This window comes from Mytilus trossulus, chromosome 8, assembly GCF_036588685.1.
Source record: "Mytilus trossulus isolate FHL-02 chromosome 8, PNRI_Mtr1.1.1.hap1, whole genome shotgun sequence".
NCBI classification, from domain to species: Eukaryota; Metazoa; Mollusca; class Bivalvia; order Mytilida; family Mytilidae; genus Mytilus; species Mytilus trossulus.
The window spans coordinates 50,512,544-50,539,752 of NC_086380.1; the positions used below are offsets into that span (position 1 = coordinate 50,512,544).

The following is a 27,209-nucleotide window of genomic DNA, read 5'->3' on the forward strand; positions in this document are numbered from 1 at the left end:
ATCATCCATGCTACTAATCACCGCGTTGGTTATTTTGTCAGTTTTTTCTGAATTTTCGGGTTTTGCATTCTGCGGAATATCTGTTGTTTCAGGTTGTTTTAGTTTTTGTTCGAGTTCTTTTGAATTTACAGTGTCTTTTACATTATTTTTCTCATATTGGCGATTGTTTAAGATTTTAGATTCAATATGATTTTCTGTAGATGACAATAAGTTATCAAATGTTCCTGTTCGATCTTTAAATTGATTGGGTTTTATTTGATCAAATTCAAGTGATTTATTTCCTTCTGCTGAATGAAAACTATCTTCATATGAATTTCGCTTCTGGCTATTTGATGTGTTTTCGTTTATTACTACAACATGTTCAGATAAACGTCTGTCATCAAAAACTGGTTCATAACCTTCTTTTTGTATTTTGACCACATGCAGTATTCTCTCTTTAATCTTATCCATTTCTTCTTCAACTACAAGAAAGTGATATGAAAAATCAGTCAACATACCATGTTAATAGGGATATTCACTAAGTTTTTCTTTGTTATAGTGAGTTGTCGTTTCGGAAATGATTTGTAAATTACTTGCGCCCTTCAAGGTATTTATATGAAACATAATTAAACATTATGTGATGCTGAAATTAACGGTATATGACAACGTATGCCTCTTGTGAAATTGTGGAAAGTCAGCGAACTGTCTTTACAACAAACTTGCACATTGCAGAGAAAAATAAAAAAAAAAGTATCAGTATGTAAACAAAAATACATATTCGTAAAGTAAAATGAATAAGGAATTGAATGATTTAGGATTTATCTACATTTCAAATAGGTATTTTATAATTTGGAGGAAGACATTTCCGCTTGAAGTCAGTGTCGGCAAACTATATGCTTTCTATTGAATCCAACTGCAGAAAAGAGGCATGTAAAGACTGTCATTCTTCAGAACAGCTCGGACTACGGTTAACTTTAGCCTGCTTCTGATTTTTGAGAGTTTGTCCGAGCTTTACCTGCTTACTCAGAAATAAAAATACAGATAAGGCATTGAAGTTAATTATGTATTTTAATGATCATTTATGCTTTTACGGCGTATTGCTATATATCATGTTTATCATAAAAAAAATGCTTGCTAAGAAGGCGCCCAAGATGTTTTATTCCGCTATGGTATGGCAAAACACATACGTATGAACCGTCAAATAATGTTGATCTAAATTCCGGAAAGGTCAATTTTGAAATTTAGGTGATCCATCAGATTTTCATCATCAACACCAAAAACATATTTGAAACTGGACATCCTAAGGATAATTATGATTAATTTCATTTTCAATTGGTTTTGGGAATTTGAAGAAATTTTTTCTAAACACGTACATATGACAATATCATCATCGACAGACGCCAAATAATGACGAAAATTTACAATAGAGTCGGTCATCTATGTCTTATGTTCCCTCAGTATCGTTGTTGATTAGTTGGTTAAGTTTCACTGATGGATGTCGTTTATGACGTTGACAACTTGACACAATTTAAAGTATATAACCGCGCGTTTATTGCCATATCCTGAGATTGGACAAAATATAAGGTATGATATGCAGCTAATGAAAATGAAAACTTTGATCAATGTTTTGATTTGCAGGTGTTGGTCTTATTAAATCTTATTAAAGTTGAGCAATTGAAAATTTTGCATTTATTCAATTTATAAATTAGATGCATTATTTATAATTTTCAAGAGATATTGGATTTACTGAATTGCAGAAGTTGACAACAACGACTTTTATTAGTTCTATCCGATTTGCAATAGGAATAAGGAAATGTTACTTACCTTCACTAACAATCCATTCACCATCACTTTTTCTAATTTGACATGTTTTATCAATATCAATTCCATCAGTACTTGTTCCATCATACATTCCTTTCCCTAGTAATCTACGTACAAGACTTGTCTTTCCAACTCTGTCTTTCCCAATAACCTGAATTCTTACATATTGTCTGACCTCTTTTCCATTTTTTATTGCTTTCATGTATGATATTTTGTCGATGATACTCGGCATTTCTAAAATAGAACAAATGTTTTTCAAAAAAAGAATGATTATTTAAAATTAAAGTTTTTTTTATATTCCCCAGCTAGTTTAAAATTCATGGTAAATTTTAAACACTTGCTATCATACATTTGAAGTGCTAGATTTACCATGATATAAATTCATTTGATGGAACTCGTTGGGAGCATACTATCACAAATATTCATTTATTTATCGTCCGCATTAGACAAACTGTGTGGTTATCTTTCAAGACGCATAAATATTGGAATCAGATAGACCTCTGGTTTATAATTGGACGTCCAATATGACGTCTATGTTTCTAAATCGACGACGATTATTTGTCCCTTAACTTTGTTTTTTTAATGCCCCATCGACAATAGTAGAGAGGCATTATGTTTTCTGGTCTATGCGTCCGTTCGTCTGTTCGTCAGTGCGTTTGCCCGTCCGTCTGTCCCGCTTCCGGTTAAAGTTTTTGGTCAATGTAGTTTTTGATGAAGTTGAAGTCCAATCAACTTGAAACTTAGTAAACATTTTCTCTATGATTTGACCAGTCTACTTTGTATGCAAAATTGTAGATTTGACCCCAATTTCACGGTGCACTCAACATAGAAACTGGTATTGCGAGTTTCAGGTTAAAATTTTTTGGTCAGTTTTTTATGAAGTTTAAATCTAATCAACTTGAACCTTAGTTCACATGTTTCCTATGATATGTGATCTTCTTAATTTCAATGCAAAATTATTATTTTTTACCACAATTTCACGGTTCACTGAACTTAGAAAATGATTGTGCGAATTATTTGAAACTAATTAAAGTTTATTCAGTAAAAAAAATCATTTCATAATATTTTCATCGTTGTCAACAGGTTATGGTTTCAAAATTAATGAAAAGTAGTATTTCTTAAATGTTCATCTAATATACTTTTTTTATTTATCTGACACTGTTACCTACACAGTCTGTTCATTATCACTGCGGTAAAATACCAGTCTAGATCTGCTTATCTGACCAAAATGGTATATTTTATCTTAACTGAACTTTTTAGGCTTGAAAATCATATTTATAAAAAATAGTTTCTTAACAATTGTCATTGACATCGTTATTTAATAAACTTTCGATTTTAATATGCATTTCTTTACGGCTTAGGTGTCATTTCTAAGCACTTTAATATTTTTCGGCCGATGACAGAGTATTAAATTTAAAACTGAAGGGTTTCCTGTATAGGACACCATTCCTTGCTTGCACTATTTTCTGTCAATGTTCAGTGAATTTTACAATATGAGTTAAAATCCTATTATCTGGCATAAAGTTTGGAAAGTGTGCCTGCAAAACAACTGTGTATTAAGTTTAAATAAGCTACAGTTTATTGCATGGTAAACTTCATTTACCGAAAACTTTCACATGACATTGCATTTATTTCACTCTATCGTTAATCTCTGTGTGTGAAAACTAAAGTCGAGTCAAAACCGTTGTATAATGAATATAACGGATGGACAGACACATGCATATACCAAAAAGCACAACCCTCCTTGTTTTTATTACCGTGCGCGGGGCATCAAGATAAACAAAAATGTCTGATTGATTAAATTTTTTTTTTCTAGAGAGCTTTAACTTGGCTGTTGACTTTACATTAGAGTTTAAGTATTTAATCCTTTAAGAAACATTTTGAAATTGTAAAAAAAAGTCAATTATGACTGATATTTCTGAGAGTTTTGGGGACATTGGTGAATCCAGTAAGATTGTCAAATCAGTCTACATATTGCCTTCAAGGTATTTATATGAAACATAATTAAACATTATGTGATGCTGAAATTAACGGTATATGACAACGTATGCCTCTTGTGAAATTGTGGAAAGTCAGCGAACTGTCTTTACAACAAACTTGCACATTGCAGAGAAAAATAAAAAAAAAAGTATCAGTATGTAAACAAAAATACATATTCGTAAAGTAAAATGAATAAGGAATTGAATGATTTAGGATTTATCTACATTTCAAATAGGTATTTTATAATTTGGAGGAAGACATTTCCGCTTGAAGTCAGTGTCGGCAAACTATATGCTTTCTATTGAATCCAACTGCAGAAAAGAGGCATGTAAAGACTGTCATTCTTCAGAACAGCTCGGACTACGGTTAACTTTAGCCTGCTTCTGATTTTTGAGAGTTTGTCCGAGCTTTACCTGCTTACTCAGAAATAAAAATACAGATAAGGCATTGAAGTTAATTATGTATTTTAATGATCATTTATGCTTTTACGGCGTATTGCTATATATCATGTTTATCATAAAAAAAATGCTTGCTAAGAAGGCGCCCAAGATGTTTTATTCCGCTATGGTATGGCAAAACACATACGTATGAACCGTCAAATAATGTTGATCTAAATTCCGGAAAGGTCAATTTTGAAATTTAGGTGATCCATCAGATTTTCATCATCAACACCAAAAACATATTTGAAACTGGACATCCTAAGGATAATTATGATTAATTTCATTTTCAATTGGTTTTGGGAATTTGAAGAAAATTTTTCTAAACACGTACATATGACAATATCATCATCGACAGACGCCAAATAATGACGAAAATTTACAATAGAGTCGGTCATCTATGTCTTATGTTCCCTCAGTATCGTTGTTGATTAGTTGGTTAAGTTTCACTGATGGATGTCGTTTATGACGTTGACAACTTGACACAATTTAAAGTATATAACCGCGCGTTTATTGCCATATCCTGAGATTGGACAAAATATAAGGTATGATATGCAGCTAATGAAAATGAAAACTTTGATCAATGTTTTGATTTGCAGGTGTTGGTCTTATTAAATCTTATCTAGGTGTCATTTCTAAGCACTTTAATATTTTTCGGCCGATGACAGAGTATTAAATTTAAAACTGAAGGGTTTCCTGTATAGGACACCATTCCTTGCTTGCACTATTTTCTGTCAATGTTCAGTGAATTTTACAATATGAGTTAAAATCCTATTATCTGGCATAAAGTTTGGAAAGTGTGCCTGCAAAACAACTGTGTATTAAGTTTAAATAAGCTACAGTTTATTGCATGGTAAACTTCATTTACCGAAAACTTTCACATGACATTGCATTTATTTCACTCTATCGTTAATCTCTGTGTGTGAAAACTAAAGTCGAGTCAAAACCGTTGTATAATGAATATAACGGATGGACAGACACATGCATATACCAAAAAGCACAACCCTCCTTGTTTTTATTACCGTGCGCGGGGCATCAAGATAAACAAAAATGTCTGATTGATTAAATTTTTTTTTTCTAGAGAGCTTTAACTTGGCTGTTGACTTTACATTAGAGTTTAAGTATTTAATCCTTTAAGAAACATTTTGAAATTGTAAAAAAAAGTCAATTATGACTGATATTTCTGAGAGTTTTGGGGACATTGGTGAATCCAGTAAGATTGTCAAATCAGTCTACATATTGCCTTTTTGGGTTGTGGTGAAGTCATATGATACAGGTTGAGTTAGGAAACAAAAGATAGAATAAAAAAGTTGATGCATGTATCCTTTTTTATTCTAAATATTTCAGGAATCTAGGGATCTAGTTATCCCGTTCATTTCATTCAAACCTATGTCTTAAACTGTTTGCAAGTACAGAAAAAAAATATTTTTTGTTTTGTTTGCAATATTGAATAAAAAAAAACATATAATATTATACTTTATTCATGCATTATTTGTTATAACATACATTAAACTAGTGAATGAGTCATTTCAAATATCTCTTAATTTAATTAATAACAATTATTTTAAACAATTCAATTTATCACCGATTGACAAAAGACTTAGAAAAGATCAGATACCATATTTTAAAAAAGAGTCATGCTTTGTGAAATACATCTATTTTTAATTCAGCAAAATAAGGGGCCATTAGCAGCTGATTGTACCTTGTCCGTTAATGGATAATTATTGGTATGGGTATTTTATTTAATTAACTGTTTTTTAATTGTTCAGAATACTCAGAATTGATTCCCCATGAAAGATTATCAGACCAACAAAAAATTCAAAACACTTTGTTCTCAATGCTCTTCATCTTCGTAACGTATATAGTTATTTAGCATTTTAACTATTTGATTCGAGCGTCACTCATGAGTCTTTTGTGGACGAAACGCACGTATAGCAACACAACTACAATATTGGTATTTTTAATGAGTTGTTTTATTAATCTGTTCGTATACAACTTAACATTGAATGACATCTTCAACCAACATTTCAAAATAAAAACATAGCTATAATATGGTTAGTTTGTTCAATTTAGAGCTCACGAATAATAAAAAAAGTTTGCAACTTAGATCGAACAGATAAACGCCATCAAAGCAAAATATAAATGTCGATATAAAAAAATATAATCATGTAACTACCGTTAAAAAGTAAATCAGCTTCTCAACTCCATATTGCTTTTGGCTGCATTTCAACTGTTACATCTGATCCATTTGGAGATTTCAATTATCCGGAAATTCAGGCATTTTAATTTGAGTATTACGCTTTTAATCCGAGCATTAATATAGTATTTATGTATGGACTTTTTCATATTGGCCCTGTAACATGCCCGAGGTATTAATAATGGCCAAGGATGGTTGTAATGGCCCTGAGGCAACGCCGAGGGCCATTACAACTGTCCGGGGCCATTATTAATATCAAGGGCATGCTACAGGGCCAATATAAAAAAATCCATATATTGATACTTTTATTAACCAACTAAGGCAACTTCTTTCAAGAACCATGAGAACAGTCTTCCAGTCTCGGATCCAAAAGTATACAGCTATCCACAAACTACAACAGGACCAATACAGAAAAAGCCCGTTTTATAACCTTTTTATTAAATTGTTTTAATTCTTCGATTAAACCAAGAGTAAGAAACTTACCGTGAGAAAGATACAGGAATTTCATAGCTGAACTTCAACTTGGGCCTTGCTTTTCGCATTCAATTTCGCATGGATTTTTTGTCAACATTGTGACTGTCAGATGTAATTTCTGATTTCTCATCCAAGTACTTAATTTTATGCTATTAAAATTCATTTCATCTAGCAAATATAAAGTAGCTGGGAAGAAAAAATCAGACAGTTAAAGTCAGCATTCTGATGATTGAACAACGGAAATGAAACAGTGTTAATAATTGAAAGTCGTACTAGAAAAAGGCTGTGAAATATTCCCGTTTCAAGTCGGTACAAAACAATGAACATCATTTAAACTTGTTTTTATGATATTAAGTTTAAGAAAAAGTAAAAAAATGTCACCCTTATTTAAAGAAATAAACGACATTTTGATTTAATCGATGTCCCGTTTCATCTGTTCATAATGCATGACTGTGATTTCGTAATGCACGGGTGTGATTTCGTAATGCATGTCTGAGATTTCGTAATGACTGGCTGTAGCAATTACTCCGTTCATAATGACCAGATGTCGAAATTTTCCTTTTATAAAGCATGGGCATTTCTATACATATTGTAGTAAGTTGGTTAATAATGGTTTTTAATGCACAGGAATAGTATCATATATTTACATAATACTATTTGCTTTGTTTGCATGACATTTCTTCAACATATTTGCATCAACAGAACGACATGACTATCACATTATTACTAGATGTATTTTTTTCTGTCTGGGATCATAAGTCGAAGAAGATAATAGACTGAAACAAAATTATGATGCTTTATCTTTACAAAGTATAATTTGTGAGATTTTACTGTTCATGAATATGTTGGTTTGTACATACGAATATGTATACACCGATTGCACCTTCAAAAAAACATATTATAGAAAAAATTAAGTAGTATACCGCTGTTCCAAATTCATATTTAGATTGAGAAAAAAAAACAAATTCGGATTACAAACCAAAACTGGGGGAAATACATCAAATATAAGAGGATAACTTCGACACAGCAGATACACAACTCTAACATGTCACCATACAGAAACGAACTATAATATAACAATGGCTATTTTCCGGACTTGCTGGAAATGGTAGGTTGAACCTAGTTTTCCGGCTAGCCAAACCTCGCGTGTTTATGGCAATGTTAAATATAACATTAAAATGACAACATTACATGACAGGACTGCGTTTGCAAATAAATTCAAGAACATTCAGGACAAAGAAATATACAAAAAAAAAATTACAATAGTACATTTCGACATAGTTATCAAAGGTACTAGGGGCATAATTTAATACATTAACGTACGTTTCGTCTACATAAGACTCACCAGTGACGCTCAGATCAAAATAGTAAAGAAAGCCAAACAAGTACAAAGTTGAAGATCATTGGTGACCCAAAATTCTAAAAAGTGGTGCCAAATAAGGCTGAGGTTAACTTTGCCTTGGATAAGAAAATCCTTAGTTTTTAGAATATTTCTGACTTTGGCATACAGTAAATTTATAAAAATGACCATATAATTGATGTTCATGTCAACACTGAAGTGGTGACTTATCATAGAATAAAAACAAACACGTAAAAAAAAATACATCCAAGTACATAAAACAGTAAAACATAACCTTACATTGTCACTAACAGAATAACGTTACGATTCAAAATGACGTCTCAGGTAAAAGTGAAGTGACGATAATTTTCGAAAAGTTTCATATAGTTCAAAACAAGGTTTGTAATTATGGCAATTAATGTATAATACAACAATTACAATTTAATTAATATAAAAATGTGTTAGCAACTAGATAATTAATGGTATTACTTAGCTAGCTAGGTATTAATTTTAAGAGTAGGGGCGATATGGCCCTTATTTGGCCCAAAAATTACTACAAATTTAAAAGATATCATATGTATTCTTAAATAACTGAAATCCGTACTACAGTACAAGGTACTCAGAGAAACAAAACAAGTTTGACATTGAACAAGTTTCCATGGCAACAATTCATTATTTATTTTGCATATTTTGTAAAATTTCGTGATTTTCCTTGTTATTCATCAAATGTTATACATATTTTAGATTGAAGAAGTATGTGCGCACCCAAGAAACGACTTTATATTTGGTGGGATCATGTCAATAGTAATAATAAAGCTACTGTTAAATTATTTTGTTGTTTCTTGCCTGCGCACAATGTTTCCATAACAGAAATATAGATGGAAAACTGCATAAAGCCTGTTTTTTTCAATCGTTTTCTTTTAATTGGTACATATTATGACGTAATTGTGACGTATCAGGTAAAAATCTTGATGTTTTTCTTTTTATATTTCTTGAACCTATGCATTTCTAAACATAATGTGCCAATTTGAAATAGATATCAAACATTTAATTGTTGTGGGCCAAATCCAGGCCTTAATGCCCCTACCGTATACGTTAATTTGCCCTAAACTAAAATATTATAAATGAACAAGATGATCAATTATCTTTACTTTTACATACGAATAGAATATTAAAAAATTAAATCCTCAACTAGAAACAACAACCCATTTAACAATATCCGATCAGAATAAATAAAAACATTAATTTTGGATAGCAAAGTACCCTGACACGTTTTTAGTCTTACAAAATCACTCAGCAGTCAAATTTGGGACCAGGTCACGTTTTGGTACTTAAAAACAAGACGACGTTAATGGTTAACAACAATCTAAGACGTGGTAAAATGTCCATAGTTAGTTCAGTCAGACACACATCGTATGGATCAAACAATACGTGATGCTGTCCATAAATGTTGCGGAGTTTCAATTTAATCGTTCCTCCTCATAGCTAATTTGCGGGAGCAGTTTCTGCGTAAGGAGCACACTTCTAAATATGAAATCCGTATAGTATGAACATACACGAGCATAACGTATTAACTGAGATATGTAAACACCATACGAAGAGGCAGACGGTATGTTACTGCTGACGAATGGGAAATTGATAATTGAGAAGTTGTTATCGTCCCGTTTGTCAAAGATTTTAGTGTGAAGTCGTCCATCAGTGTCAATATTTAGAAAAAAGTTGAAGGTATGAAGCAGTCATTCTAGTATCAGTAGTATTCTTAATTTCATCTTCACTGGGGTATATGAGATATAAGTATTGGCTGGAATATAGGTTATTCAATGATAGGACATCATCAATATATCGGAAAGTAAAATTCAAGAATTTCGCAGGATGCTTTTTTCTTTTTGTCGTTTATCATTTATTTTATTTTATTTTAAATTTCTTAAAGACTTATATACCTATAACTGTTAGCTGTAGTTTTTTAGAACCCTTTCCAACTTCCACACAGTATTCTCCGCTGTCACTTAAATCAACGTTCTTAAGTATGAGCTTGTGTTCTATACCATCATTAGACATCTTATATTTTTCATTTGGAGTTAATACATTCCCACCTTTATACCATTTTACAGATGGACTCTCAGAGCGTATTTTACAGGTTAACATTGCATCTTTTCCCTGTGTGCACTCGATATTGGAAGGGTCTTCAAGAAAATATTCTGTAAAGAAATTTATTAAAAAATGTGTATTTAATATTCTTTTCCATTTAATCACAACTGTACAAGAGCATACTACGAGCTGAAATGGCTTTTTTTTAAGACTTTTTCGGTTATAACATATCGTTGGCATGCAATCATTCGACTGGGGGCGATCCTAATGGAGGAATGAAGGTTATCCGGAAAAGAGCTTCGGACGTTAAATATAAGAAACTGCTGTTTTATTTTATTTTTAACAATTGGTCAGTTCCTCTGCAGATGGATTATCACAAAATGAGGTTTCGACGCTCTCGGGCATAGTTGACATAAGATGGATTTGGGTATAAATTAAAAATCCCCTTCGGTCATATCGCTCTTATTTTTCGGTTTTTATGTTTCCTTGGCTTTCAAATATTCGGCTAAGAGTGTTCATGTTGAACGTTAATAAAAAAAAATATAAAGCGTTGTTTCTATTTTTTAGATGCTTGAATGAGCCGAAACCTAAATCCATAAATTTGAAACACAAAGTTAACCCACTGATGGAATTAGTCAAGGATTTAGAAAGGCATCGTTTATTTCTGTGTCATTTAGTCTCTTTTGAAGAGTTGTCTAATATGCAATCATACCACATCTTCTTTCTATTATATTGGGATAAACGCGAAAAAGGAGACGTAAATACTCTTTCTGGATACGTAACGACTGTGTAGCTTTGATTTTGAAATAGTATATATTGAATAATCTGTTGACACAAAGGCATAACATTGAAAATTTCTTATTAATTCAAAGTAACTGGACCATGTCGGACGTCCTTTTGGGGAACGAGGCTCAAAGTAGTCATTTACATAATATGCACTGAGAGTAATGCAACTGCATACAAAGTATCAATAAATTTTCATAATAAGTTCCTGTCAAACTAACGTAGTAAGCAATCCACAGTTAAAAATAAGATTAAAATTGAACAACTAAATGTGTAATCATCTTTTATTTCTGGCTTTCTGATACACATGTGCATGTATGTAATCAGTATCTTTTATAGATTTGCTTTTAAAAAGTATCCATGGCAATAGTTTGCATGTATTTACAATAAAATATTGCAGAAAAAGAGTTAGAATGACACATATTCCCCACAAAGTTGGTTCAAACTATAATTTGAATGCCTTTGAGTATTTCATTTCGAACTGTTGACATTAATCTACCAAATGATCAAATAAAAAAATGGGTGTCTTTCGCCTCATACTTGTTAGATTTAATCACAAAGTTCGTTTGACGAAAAGTTGGAAAAAACATGACAATAATTGCCGAACCAATGTTTGGCATGGATATGAAAATACGGTCTGTCATAAAGAAATACAGATTACATACACAACATAAACTTTATGTACCTATTAACCCACCATGAAGAATTTTTAATCTCCAGCTATTAAAGAACGGCACAATAGGTATCATGTTTATAATTTAACACAGGGGCCTAAATGCGAAATTACATACATTAAGCAGCAAACTAAGCAGTTGTGTTGTTGGAGCCGGAGTCGGGACCGCCGTCGCCGGAAAAGCAATGTCTCGTTTTCCGCGATTTGTGACGCAGGCGAGATAAAAAAAGATGGTACGAATCTTTGAGTACACCGAGTACAACGATCTTTAGAGCTCCAAATGTTGCTCAAGATCTGTCCAACCTGAATTTCAAATACGGTGTTGTGTTTGCATATCAATCTCAAAAAACATAAACAGATTCATAAAGGAATTAAGTATTGTCAATTTATTTGGAAATTCACATGAACCCATAAGACACTTTCAAAGGAGGTTATCCTAATTTGTCATAGTTATGTTCTATATATGTTCTGTTTATATTTAGATCACAGATGGAGAACTGGATCTTTCTTCACTGTATTGGAATGCCTATATTACATAAGTGTAAAAAAATATATAATTGCTGGATCTTCCAAATTATCCCCGATACCTCATTGTTAAGTAACATGAAATTTATCATATCTCAAGACCAGGCTTCAAAGTATGTTCATACGAAGCTAAATTTATATAAGAGAATTTAAAATACCACCAGCAGAAGCTAGCAATATCCATTTAAATTCCCGTTCAAGTACCGCTATAAAGATGATATCCTCTCACTGAATACATCTAAGTTGGTGACTATGGTGAACGCATCTATCCCACCGAACTTGAAATAAGTTTACAGTCTGTTCATTATAATTGCGGTCAAATATCGGTCTGCTTATGTGACCGGAAGGTATATTTTATCATAACTAAACTTTAAAGACTTGAAAATCATATTTATAAAAAAAAGAGATTGTTAACAACTATCAGTACCATTGATATATAATGAACACATTTTTTGCCTTATGCCGATAACCACTGAATTACCGGCTCCTGACTTGGGACAGGCATATTCATACAGAATGTGGCGGGATTAAACGGAACACGTTTTTTGCCTTATGGAGATATTACTTTACCGCTTATGTGTCAATTATAAGCTCTTTAAAAATTTTCGGCCAAAGACAGAGTATTAAATTTTAAAACTTAAAAGTGTTTCCTGCTTTTTGAATTAGCTATCTGAACTCTATTTCGTATATGTGTGGTATATTAATAAATAATTCTTAAATAATTTTCATAACTTTTACATAAAAATACTTAAATGGTATTCGGTAGTGAGAGATTTTTTTTTTCGATTAAACTGCATAAGACCATATTGCCGAGACTACCTTTTAACCAATGTAAACACTGTCGTTTTTACTTCACGTTACGAACGAATGAAATCTAGACGATTATTGATACTAAATCAAAATAAGAATGTGTGTCCATATGACACCACTCTTTGCTAGCATGTTCATTGAAACATGCAATCCTATTATCTGGCATAAAGCTTGGAAAGTCTGTCTGCAAAACAACTGTGAACTACATTTAAATAAACAACAGTTTTAAAGTAGGGTAAACTACATTTGCCGAAGCCTTTTACATGATATTGTACAGCTTCCATGAAAGCATAAAAGTGCATACGTCGAGCTGAAATGGCATACTTAAACTGTTACTAGGTGGACGAGTGGTCTACGGCGCTGGCCATGGTGCAGGCGGTGATGCCACGATGTGGCCAACACAAGAGTTCGAATCTCACTGAAGATCTAACAAAGTTGGTCTAAATTTGGAACGAATTAACTATTGATCATAGTGTAAGCCCTGTATAACCACGTGATATCCGATGGAGAATGTCTGTCATAAAGTTGTCACACGTTTAAACGTGTATAATAGATTTTTAATATTATTTGTCGGTATGGTAATTGATCCTTTACTGCAGATACAAATAGCTTATCTAAAACATGTAAAAGGTAGACTATCTTCTTGTCACTACACACCATGTACTCTGTTCGAGTCATACATGCCGACATGAAAATGTAAAACATCGATAATCAGAGTTATATTTTTATGTATCATGGTGGTCGAGTGGTCTAGAATGATAGACATGGTGCATGTGGTGTTGCCGGATGAACAAGTACTCGTCCACGTCCACTTGTATTTTGGCCATCTGATGAGTTAAGCGTTTTTCAACTGATTTTTATAGCTCGTTCTTATTTTGTTATGTTTGACACTGCCACAAGTATAAAAGGGGGTACCGCTAGCATGTTTAACCTCGCCAAATGTATGTATGAGCCTATCCCATCCCAGCACGTAATTCAGGGGTTGTCGTTGCATATTTTTTTTGTTCAATTTTAACATAAATCAGGTCGATAGTTTTCTCGTTTGAAATGTTTTACATTGTCATTTTGGGGCCTTTTATAGATGACTATGCTGTATGGGCTTTGCTCATTGCTGAAGGACGTACGGTGACCACTTGTGACGGTGACCTATAACTGTTAATTTCTTTGTTATTTATGGTCTCTTATGGAGAGTTGTCTCATTGGCAATCACATCACATCTCCTTTTTATATATATATATAATGCTTTTTTTTCCTGATGACTATTATATTTGTTGGATGATACATTAACAATTGCACCGCAAAGCGTTATAAAATATGAAATATGAATATACGTTTTACATTTCCATAATTGCTTGTTGCTTTGCCAGTGGGTTCCTCCTTGACAAAAGAAACCCTAGAAACTTTTACATACCTGTTCATAAATAACATTCAAAGATACTTATAATTTCTAATTTGTAAAATAGTCCCAATGAATGTAACCGGATTTTCACTCGTAGGTAAAATCTTACGCTTAACGTAAGTTTAATCGTAAACGTTAATCGTACAATTCTTTGTGAAACGATAGCCTGATTTTAAAGGTACACCATATATTTGCCACTATACATCATATATTGTGTTACAACCGTAGACGACGAAAAAAGGCATTACATAGACCACCGTAAGCTAAAGGAGTAGGTCCGGTAAGAGCTCTTTTTGGCCTCAAAATATAGCAGTTTTACAAAATTGTTAAAATGTTAACTTTTAGTTATTTATTGAACAGTAGAGTGCTTCAGCTTCATAAATATGGGCTATTTTTGACTATACAATCTGATGTACAGTAGTTGTCGTTTGTTTATGTAATATATACGTGTTTCTCGTTTCTCGTTTCTCGTTTTGTTTATATAGATTAGACCGTTGGTTTTCCCGTTTGAATGGTTTTACACTAGTAATTTTGGGGCCCTTTATAGCTTGTTGCTCGGTGTGAGCCAAGGCTCCGTGTTGAAGGCCGTACTTTAACCTATAATGGTTTAATTTTTAAATTGTTATTTGGATGGAGAGTTGTCTCATTTGCACTCACACCACATCTTCCTATATCAATGAACATATATCGGGTACTGGCACCTTAAAGTCATGATAAATTACTGAATTCTTCAAAATTCTAGCATTTTAGTTAAATTCTAGACGGTTTTCGTGTAAAACGAAAGTGGCCGCATTCGTGTTCATCCTTAATATTGAAAAGGAAGTTGTATTTTATGATAATACATAACATATATAAAGGTTGAGGATGAACACGGATGCGGCCACTTTAATTTTTGACAAAAACCATCCGAAAAGTGACATTTTTCGGCATATTTTATTGATTTTTCATATTTGAGCTTGAATCGGATCGTTTTTAATGACCTACTCCTTTGTAATTAGCTTAGGTTGTCTAGTGGTTAAGGGGGCTAGACACAGTGCAAACATAGTTGCCACCATGTCATAGAATCCGGGATTCGATTACAACTGAGGGAAGAACAACAATGTTTTCAATATATAACATAGTTTGGCTAAATGTGAGATGTAATACCACGTGTTATCCGATTCAGAATACTGTCATAAAGATGTCACATGTTTAGACGTGTATAATCAAATTCGAATTTGATATTGCAGCATGGTAATTGACGTTATTATCCTTTACGGCAAACAAAAATATCTGATCTTAAATGTACACCATATATTTGCCACCTCATGTACTGTGTTACAACCCTAAATAAAGCTGACGAAAAAAGACGTCACATCGACCATCGAAAACTTTATTTTTATGTAACCTAGGTGGTTGGGTGTTCTAAGCCGCTGGAAATTGTGCACTCTATCTGTATCGTGCCATTATTGTGTTGTATTGTATTGTGTCTTTCCCCTTGTGATTACATCTATTTCATAGCTAGTCACTTTAGTTTTGATATTGTATTCCAAGTCAATACCTTTGTGTTTTCATCTTCCATATCATAGCCTTTGAGTTTTATACAAAAGCGAGTAAAAATCGTGTTAAAGAGTATACCAAGCATATACTTGTGTGTTTAGATCGTTCGCATCGTAGAAATCGCGTGGTTAACTTTAGCGTGTCAACATTATTAATATTGTATACCGAGTCAACACCTTTGTGTTGACATTGTTGACAACGTGAACGTCGCGACTTAAACACGATGACGTAATCACATTATATACATCGCGATGTTTATGATGTCAACAAGGTAAACATTTCATTAGAGTTCTTACAGTGTCATGTTGACATGATATCGCAATGTCGACAATAGCGGATCAGCATCATGTTTATGTTGTATAACAATTATATACCTTTGTGTATACATAGTCACATATTATACATCGCGGTGTTGACAATGTCGTGTCAGCATCGTATATACAAAACTTTACGACAAAAGAGATGATTTTAGCTTTCCAATTGTGAACTTTCCTTTTCTAAGTAGCAACATTCCAGCGGCACCTGCATACGGGGTATATATCTCCCAATTGATACGATATTCCCGTACTTGCAGTTCCTATCATGATTTTCTTGATAGAGGGTTACTGCCCACAAGTAAGCTATTAAACCAAGAGTTCCAAATGGTGAAGTTGAAATCATCCCTTCGTAAATTTTACGGACGCCATCATGAGTTGGTTGACCGTTATGGAATAACCGTTTCACAAATGATATCGGATATGTTCCTTACGTCGTAACTACAATCCCCTTCCCTTTCATGAATTTGATCTACCGAATTAGACTATTTACCGGATTTGTAATCACATAAGCAACACGACGGGTGCCGCATGTGGGGCAGGATCTGCTTACCTTTTTCGGAGCACCTTAGATCACCCCTAGTCTTTGGTGGGGTTCGTGTTGTTTATTCTTTAGTTTTCTATGTTGTGTCATGTGTACTATTTTTTTTCTGTTTGTCTTTTTCATTTTTAGCCATGGCGTTGTCAGTTTGTTTTAGATTTATGAGTTTGACTGTCCCTTTGGTATCTTTCGTCCCTCTTCTCTTGTTTACAGAATCTATACTTTTGTTTTTACATCGTTCACATCGTCAAAATTGCGATGTTAATGCTGTAAACACTATATCGTTATAACATTTTAAACGATTTTAATTATGTAAACAATATATCAAATATCTTAAAATTTTGACAATATTAACACGATGTCGATAATATTGCTTTCACATTGTGCACTGGACAAGATCGTGCATAACCACATATTTTTTTATGGAGATAGTTTGCCATAAAAGTTTCACATGTTAAGAATTAAGAAATAATGCATGAAGAAAACCGAAGCGAGGTTAGGTATGCCTTGTGTGTGGCTGTTTTGTTTTACTCCCTGTTAGATGAAACTCAAAAATTATAATAAATCTGTAGATTGCATGAATTATTATATGAATAACCGCTAGATAAACATCTGTTCATTTCCTTTAATTCTCGAACCTAACATTTGTCATTTTCAATTTACATGTTTTTCTCGTAAGCTATCGTCAAATGCAATGTTGACACTCCGTAACTAAGGAGCCGCTATGTTGACTTTTTGAAATCAGTAAATATGCGAATAATTCAATAGAATAGAAAATAAAACTTCACCTACTTAAAAAAAAAGCATGTTAATATAATACGAATTTCGCTGGTTTGCGAAATAAAAAAAAATCAGCTTTAGCGTTTTTATTTGTATGACGTGTCATGTTTGGAAAAATAATAAATGAGCCAAACGCATAAATGCACGTTCGCGTAATTTTATTTTATTTAATGCCTACTAGTATATGTGTTTGTACTTTGCAATTCAACTTCATCATTGGTGAGTATACAAGAGCTAAATTGCTTTTTTAAGATTATTATATCACCTGGATCACGATTATCATGTTGAAAACCCAAATATATGTCAATAATTTTTATGTTTCCTATCAAAACAATATTTTCGTAAGTTATTAAACTTTGAAACTCCCTTTTTGTCTGCAGGCGCAGATATGAGGTATAAGAGAAACAATAAAGAAAAACTGGTTTAAAACATTATGACCAATGTTGACATATCTCCTTTTTTTAGGCATTATAAAGCTATGCATGGTAAATATAAACGTAATTGGGTATTTTTAATTTTGAGTTTTATACATCTGTATGTGTTTCTTATTAACTACACATCATTCAAATACTAAGGTGCCGACAACATTCAACAGTTATGCAAACACGGATCTATAAAAACAATGTGAACAAATACAGAAAAACGTCGAGTCTGGAGAAAACCACTGCCCTAAGTTGTAAAACAATTATTATAAATAAGAACATTATTGATAAAGACTATGTATGGTATACCTGATTTCTCCTGACTCTTTGCACTTAAATTCAATTCCAATCGTTGAAATACTCCTCTTAAATACTCTTCAATCGCAGCCATATCTGTATTAAAAAAGAACAGAAGTCTTCTTCATGATGAGAAAAATGAGAAAAGAAAATTAAGTTTTACGAAAAAGATGTGCATGCATTGTACAATTGTATTTCCCTCTTTTAGAAGATTTAGCAATGCTTAGCAAAAGGATCATGTCATTATATTTTCGCAAAATTTACTTACTACCCAAGCTAAACCAAATATCATTTGCTTTGTATAGATCTACAAATATACCCTTTCAGAGTCAATTTATGAGTGTGACTGTCCCTCTGGTATCATTCGTCCCTCTTTCATAGTAAACTGTATTGCAGCGTGGCTTAAGGGGAAAATAACAACACATTCTAAACATATCAATTTCATTCTAAATTTGATGCTTATTATATTGATGTATGTGAGATTTAACTTTGTATTACAGGTTTTTTATATGTCAAATAAGACTGTTTATATGATATTTATATGTTTTATATACGGTCTAAAGCGTCTTATAACTTGTGTTGTATATTTGTACTAATGCAGAATACAAAAAAAGATTTCTTATCTTATCTTATCATAACCTAAAGTACAAGTCCCGATTCACGAATTAAACAAGGACGAATAACATCCTAACAGTATCACATTGATATACAATAACGAAAATGTTATGATTGATCATTTGCAGGGTGATTTCACCCTGGATTAATATAATGACTTGCTTCTTTAACTTCACTGCGAAACTACACTGCTTTGATAGTCATATAAATAGAGGCTAGAGGCAATGCAACATGCATTTAGTTACGCGCTAGTATAGTTTTTATAGATTTATATGATTAATCCTGGACGAATTCCCAATTCAACAGGAGTAAATATAAATAATGTTTGTGACCCTTAGATGTCGTTATAATGAGTGTCACGGTGAGTTTCCTATTCAACCAAGCCCAACTTGAACCTGAAAGACAAACACATATGGTCCGATAAGAAAACACATGACCGGACTCGGGACACTTATTTACAGAACCATATATAATAGTTATATCAACCAGTACTCCCAAAATAAAAAAAATAATCATACTGCATCTCATAGGTTCATAAATAAAGTATACACTGCTGAGATATCGACAGAACTGTCTTGTTTTCGCAATAATCCAGTAATACACTTACAGGAAATTATCCAATCAAACTCAAGACCCCCAAAATATCATAACACTTGCACAATGGAAGAAAATCAAATTATTTCACTCGAGTCATAAAAATATTCTGCTATGACATGTTGTCCGGTAAAAACGAACAAATTTACACAAACTTGTGGGATTTTGGTATACTTTACATATATCACTCTTAACCCCGTCTGTTTCTAGAATGATTTTTGTTTTTATTTTTATGTATAAAGAGGCTTTTCTGAAGAGTTGACTGATGGATAAACTCAACAAACAATAACCTTTCAATTCAAGTCCAAAGGATGAATGTTATGATTGGGACGAGACAGTTCATAATTCCATGTTTTCACCTCTGCAATATGATGTGTCTATCACAATCTTATATAAAACTCAGGCTATACAGGACTTTGATGATGGTATCACTAAATGAGAAACATCACAGGAAATTATAGAATATGAATACGAAAATCTGAGATATAAAACAGACTATTAAAGGATACGATGTATCGCAATCTAAATTACATCAAACGTTATTAAGAATTTTGATGTAGGTGTCACATACTTAGATATTGCGATCTGAGATACACCACAGACTATAAACGGATATGGTGTAGGTATCACAATCTGAAATACTTCACAAACAATTAAGAATGTTGATGCAGGTATCACAATCACAAATATTCCACTGACTATTGACGAATATCAGGTACTTATCATAACATGAGATAAACTATTGACTAGTAAACAATATGATGTAGGTATCCCAATCTCAGATACAGCAAAGGCTGTTTAAGAGTATGAGGTGGGTATTGCAATCTACAATACACCACAAACTATCAAGAATTTCGATTTAGGTATCACAATCTTAAATATATGACATGCGTTTAAAGAATATGATGCCGGTAGTACAACCTGGAAAAAAACCTGGCTTTTAAGGAATATTAGGTATCATAATCTAACGTACACCACGGACTATTGAAGGATGCAATGAATTTTCACAATCTTAATTACCACAAACTATCAAGAATTTCGATTTAGGTATCACAATCTTCAGGGTTTCCGCTGGCGGTCGAAAAAAATATAATTGTGGCGAAAAAAAATCATCATTTGCGAAAAACTTTGGCGAAAGAATAATACAAATGTTTGAAATCGTCCATCTTGTTTTTTCTCTCGGACTTCTCGGATTTTTTCTCTAAACAGTCAACACTCGGATTTTTACCTTGAACTCGTCACGCGATACGATTTTGACAGAAAACCAATAATCAGCTAATTGTAAATAAGTACAAACAGAAGATAGCTATTGGCAATAAACTTATCAATAAAAAGGCGTTAATTATATTGTTTTATTGAATTGTGTGGTCGAATGGCTTCATATGTCCCTTAAGTGAGTTGTTTTAAGATCTTTTAACAACTTTTATAAAAATTATAGTTACGAAGTTTTATCTTTACAATCGTTTTAGCACTCCTGTTTTAAAGATATTTTTTACGTTTTATCTTTACATTTTCACGATTGGCCGAAAAAGGAAACTTTTTTTTGAAGAAACACCTACAAAGATACGAAAAATCTCGGATTTTTTTCAGAGTCCTTCAACCATGTCTAAACGGAACTCTATACCAGAACATGTAAAACTGTTGGAAGACGAAATCAGACCAGCTGATGGTGTACATACAATTACAGACCATCATCAAAATCAACAAAAAAGGTTGCTGTTAGAAATTTTAAGGAACAGTGGTGCCACAATAGACCTTGGTTGAAATACCATCCAGAAACAAAGAGCATGTACTGTACTATTTGTCAACGTGCCCAGGCTAAAAATGTGTTTTCTGTCGAACCAGGATGTACTGTCTTAAAGTTGGAAAATATTAACAAGCCCGAAGCAGGAAAAGGTAAATGTTGTTGTTAATCTGAATTTACTTGTTCTTATATGTTTTTCCCTTCCTCTTCGACATAAATTTATAAAAATATTAACAGAGATGTGATAATGCAGTATGATTGCAAATGAGACAAATATCCAATAGATATAATATTTGTCACAGTACGGTCTTCAACAATGAATAAATCCTATACCATATACGCTATACAAAGGCTATAATATTTTATCTTATTTCAGGTGAAAACAGCCATACTGCTTCAGAAAAAGTTCTAAATGCAGGTCAACAGTTCCAGACTGCACAGATAAAGCTATTAGAAAAGTCTGAGGCATCAGTAACGGCAGCTATGCGTAACATCTACTTTATGGCACAATTCAACTTATCTAACCACATATTTGCAGATTTCAATAAACATTGTATTAATCAGGTACGTAGTTAACAGTGCTAGTAGACTTTAATAGTAGACTTTAACTGTATCAATAAATATCCATAGAAATTATGTAAGAATTGCACCAGAAATCTGAATTAATCAAAAAATATTATTTTTATCTTTTAACAATGTTAATCATCAAAAAAATCATTTAAAACAAATAAACTAAAATTTTAATTATTTGTAGGGCTGTAGTAACCTCATAGGCTTGAAGGTGGACAAAAACACAACTTATGAACACAGCAACAGTATTCATGACTTCCAACATGCCATATCCACAGTCATTATTGAAGACATTATTAAAAGTCTAGACAATAAACCGTAAAACATTATGATTGATGAATCAACTGATTAGTGTGGATCAAAATTTGTTGATTTATATATGATTCTTAAATCAATCATTAGGTAAATTTGAACCAAAGTCATGCTTACTTGGTGTTAGAAAATTACGAGATGGAGCCACTGCTGACAAAATAACACAAGAAATATTTGAATCCTTAAATGATTTTAATATAAATGTATCCAATATGTGTGGAATAGTAACAGATGGGGCTGCAGTTATGGTAGGGAGACACAGTGGTGTAGTCACTAGAATAAAAGAAACTGTGCCCGGATTACTTTCTTCTCACTGTATAGCCCATAGGTTGGTATAAGCTAGTGGTGCAGCTGCAGATTCTGTACAATATTTGGTCAAATTCCAAGAAATAATTAGTTCTATTTATAAATATTTTTCTAAGTCTCCTAAAAATATGAGCAAGTTAGATAAAATTTTTGATGTTGTGAAAAAATCTGAATGTGAAGCACATGCTACAAGATTTAAACAGGTATTTCATACAAGATGGTTGAGTTTTGATGGAAGTGTATCTGCTATTTGTGAAATTTTTCATCTTTATTATCTGTTTTGTCTGAAGACAAGGTATATTGAAAAGTGTGTCAAGTTATAAATTTTTACACTGTTCATTTTTCATGTCTGATATTTTGAAAGACTTGAGTATATTATGTAAGGCTTATCAGTCTTCTACTATAGCATATACAGTTGTTCATCCTTGATTGTCTGTAACTGTTGACAAAATCAACGGACATTTTGAGAATGAAGATGGTTTTATGTTTACAAAGTTTTTAGATGATGTACCCAGTGTTTTTGACTGTGAAACATTTAATTTTAAAGGGCACGATACAAGGGATAGTGGCAAATATAGAGATGAAGCAAAATCTGCTTGTAGAAATTTTGTGTCTAATTTGTTAGAAAATTTAAATAAAAGATTTTCATTTGAAGGTGATTCTGAAGTGCTATCTTCAATGTGTAATATATTTAATCCTATTTTATATAGCAATGATTGCAAAGATAAATTTTTGAAAAGTGCAAAACAAGTTGTACAACATTTTTCTGATTGTAAGTTAACTGATTTTGAAAGTGAAGAAATGTTAGACCAAATTGTTACATTTTCACATGTTGTGAAGTCATCTTATTCACATTGTTCAAACAGTATTAATGATGTATGTCAAGTAGCTCTTAAGCATAAAGAAGTCTACCCTTATGTATACAAAGCAGCAGACAAATTATTAACTGTTCCCGTATCATCTGTGAAGTGTGAACGGGGGTTCAGTAGATAAAACATTATAAAAACTAAGCTTAGACATATACTAAGTACTGATTAGTGTTTCATCTTATGATGATTTCTTTAGAAGGGCCTTCTTAAGATATATTTGATTTTAATAGAGCTTTTAAAAGATGGGCAGAACAAAGAAATAGAAGAATTTGTACTGATTTTAAATGATTATACATGTATGTTTTAATGTGACTGGATCTTTTTACTTTTAACATTTGTCTGGTTTTAAATATAATTGTATTGCCTTTGGAATGTATTTTAACTGTATCTATATAAGCAGATAAATGATTAATAAAATATATAAGTCTAATTTGGTGTTCATTTATTGAAATATATATTTTTAAAGAAAGATGTAGGGTAAATGTACATGAGACAACAATGCAGCACATTGAACTTTATCCTCAACCTAGTAAAGAAATTCAGTCGGCGAATACATTTTAAAAGTGGAGAAAAAATATTAAAAGTGGCGAACAAATATTTAAAGTAGCGAAAGAGGTGGCGAAAAATAATATTGACCCAGGGGAAACACTGACAATCTTAAATATATGACATGCGTTTAAAGAATATGATGCCGGTAGTACAACCTGGAAAAAAACCTGGCTTTTAAGGAATATTAGGTATCATAATCTAACATACACCACGGACTATTAAAGGATGCAATGGAGGTTTGATAATCTAAAATACACCATATGTAAGTTACCAAAGCAGGTAACCAGTAAATAACAGTGTAAAAATTGGGTTGTTTACTTCCGGTGATAGTTACTTTCTTATATGCAATGAAATAAAGTGTGAAATGTTCACTGTAGCACTGAAAAGGATTAAACTTTATACATGCAAAGTATTTCTTTGGTTGAAATAAAGGTAAATACTGTACATTTTTTTTAAAAGTGCAAATTTAACAAAGACTAATAGGGGAAAATCAATGGTGGTATTACACCTTAAAGCATATGATGTAGGTATAACAATCTGAAATATGCTAAAGGTTATTTCAGAATATAATTCATGTATCACTATCAGAGATACACAACGGTTTATTACAGAATATGATATAGGTTCCACAATCTAAGATACACAATAGACTTTTACAGAATATAATGTAAGTATCGCAATCTAAGATACACAACAGACTATATTGCAAAATATGATGTACGTATCACAATCTAAGATACACAAAAGACTATAACATAATATGATATAGGTACCACAATCTAAGATACACAACATACTATTACAGAATATCATGTACGTATCACAATCTAAGATACTCAACAGATATATTAAAGGATATGATTTAGGTATCACAATCTTAGATACACAACAGACTATAACAAAATATGATGTAAGTATCCCAATTTGAGATACACAACAGACTATTACAGAACATGATTTAGGTATCACAATCTGAGATACACAACAGACTATTAAAACATTTGATAAAGGTATCTCAATCGAAGATACACAACAGATCTATTAAAGCATATGATGTAGGTATCACAATCTGAAATATTCTACAGGTCATTGCAGAATATAATTCATGTATCACTATCAGAGATACACAACGGTTTATTACAGAATATGATATAGGTTCCACAATCTAAGATACACAATAGACTATTACAGAATATGATGTAGGTATCACAATCTAAGATACACCACAGAATATTACAGAATATGATGTAAGTATCGCAATCTAAGATACTCAACAGATATATTAAAGGATATGATTTAGGTATCACAATCTAAGATACACAATAGACTGTTTCAGAATATGATGTAGGTACCACAATCTAAGATACACAACAGACTATAACAAAATATGATGTAAGTATCCCAATTTGAGATACACAACAGTCTATTACAGAATATGATTTAGGTATCACAATCTAAGATACACAACAGACTATTAAAACATTTGATAAAGGTATCTCAACCGAAGATACACAACAGATCTATTCCAGCATATGAGGTAGGTATCACAATCTGAAATATTCTACAGGTCATTGCAGAATATAATTCATTTATCACTGTCAGAGATACACAACGGTTTATAAAAGGATAAGATAAACTATTAACGATTATGATATATTTATCACAATTTGAGATACACAACAGACTATAAAAGGATTGAATGTATGTGTTACAATCAGAGATACACCACATGCTCTTTCAGAAGATGATGTAGGTATCAGTATCTCAGAAACAATATAAACTAATCAAGAATAGGATGTTCGTATCATTATCTCAGATACACTATATGTTATTAAATAATATGAGATACACTACAAACAATTAAATAATTTTATATAGGTATACAATCTGAAATACACCTCTGGCTATTACAAAATATGATCTAGTCATCGGTATTCAAAATACACCACACGATAATCAAAATATTCGTGTAGGTACCACAATCTGAGATACACCACTTACTAGGGAAGTATATGATGTACATGTAGGTATCAAAATATGCAATACACTACAGGCTATTAAAGAATACGATTAAAGTATCATAATCTGAAATATTCTACAGGCCATTGAAAATATGAAGCAGGTATCACAACCTGATAAACACCACAGACTACTGAAGGACGATATAAATGGAATCACTATAAAAGATACACCCGGGACAATAAAAGGATAAGATGTAGATATCACAATCTAAGATACACCACAGACTATTGATGAATATGATGTACGTATTAGAATCTGAGTTGTACAACACGCTATAACCATTCTTAGTTTAATGATTATTATCTGACTGTGTAGGTCAGACATTTAAAGTATATTTAAAAAAGCTGAAATACCTTTCAGCATTAGTGTATTTTAAAAATTGTCAAGAAGTTGATTACGTTAATACATTATGATTATCCTGTATACGACAACATTCTCGTTTTGTTAGTAGTGTTTTGATGTTTGTAACGAATGCTTGCTTGGAAAATAGAAATATTTAAAGCTAAGAAATATGAAGTCTTACCAGTGATTCCCAAATCCTTTGTTATTGGCTTGTCAAACGATATACCTTTAACATGCATGGAAATCTGCGGCAGTGAATGAACATCAACTGAAAAATAACCATTGAGAGTAGGACATTTGAAATGCGTGCAATTGGTTAATGCTATCTACACAGTCATATAGTTATATATGCAAAGACGTCCATCAGACGGCATTGGAGTCTCAATTAAAGATAATAAAATTTTGTTCATACTTTGCAAAAACGTAGTATATAATAATATATGTTCAAAATTATAATAATAATGATAGGTCACAATCCATTTTCTCAAGCTACAGGTTTTGAACAAATGCCACATTGTGTATGAATGATACAGGAAAAACAGCATAATGTGATTAGAAGCGAAACTAAACAATAGATATGGAAACTAAAATAAAAAAGGAGAAGATAGCTTTTAGCAAATGCTTTGAGAATATCAAAAGAAAAGATAGGGGCAACATGCGTTCTTCCACCTAAAATACGAAATTGCAAAATTCCAGGTAGATTCCTTTACAAAATGGACTATTCAAGAGTTCTCTTCCCTAAAAATGCCGTTTTAAAAACATTAAAAATCAAGCAAAACAAATCTATGCTTGTAAAAGTATAAACATTTATAAGTTATAATCTTATAAATGTGTTCTTTTAAATGCAAATTCACATAAGTTATCTGCATTCCTGCATCAAATTTTGCT

General features: G+C 32.2%; 2 protein-coding genes across 2 annotated transcripts in view; one reads left to right on the forward strand and one right to left on the reverse strand.

Moving 5' to 3' along the window:
* Positions 1–18,492, reverse strand: part of LOC134727739 (probable serine/threonine-protein kinase pats1) — a 30,394-nt gene extending 11,902 nt beyond the window's left edge. The window contains exons 1-4 of the mRNA XM_063592126.1: positions 18,411–18,492; positions 10,168–10,425; positions 1,804–2,034; positions 352–461 (exon numbers count right to left, since the gene is read on the reverse strand). Coding sequence (XP_063448196.1) covers positions 352–461; positions 1,804–2,034; positions 10,168–10,425; positions 18,411–18,492 — 681 coding nt within the window. The remainder of the gene's footprint in view (positions 1–351; positions 462–1,803; positions 2,035–10,167; positions 10,426–18,410) is intronic.
* Positions 18,493–21,307: 2,815 nt separating this feature from the next.
* Positions 21,308–22,827, forward strand: LOC134681965 (uncharacterized). Its single transcript, XM_063541594.1, has 2 exons — positions 21,308–21,503; positions 21,728–22,827. Exons 1-2 carry the CDS (start codon positions 21,395–21,397, stop codon positions 21,925–21,927), a joined length of 309 nt encoding a protein of 102 aa, XP_063397664.1. The 5' UTR covers positions 21,308–21,394; the 3' UTR covers positions 21,928–22,827.
* The last annotated feature ends 4,382 nt before the right edge of the window (positions 22,828–27,209 follow it).

Coding starts and splice junctions, on each gene's coding strand:
- LOC134681965 (XM_063541594.1), top strand. CDS start 21,395: ATGTACTGTACTATTTGTCAACGTGCCCAGGCTAAAAATGTGTTTTCT. Junction 21,504..21,727: donor CAAGCCCGAAGCAGGAAAAG/GTAAATGTTGTT, acceptor ATCTTATTTCAG/GTGAAAACAGCCATACTGCT.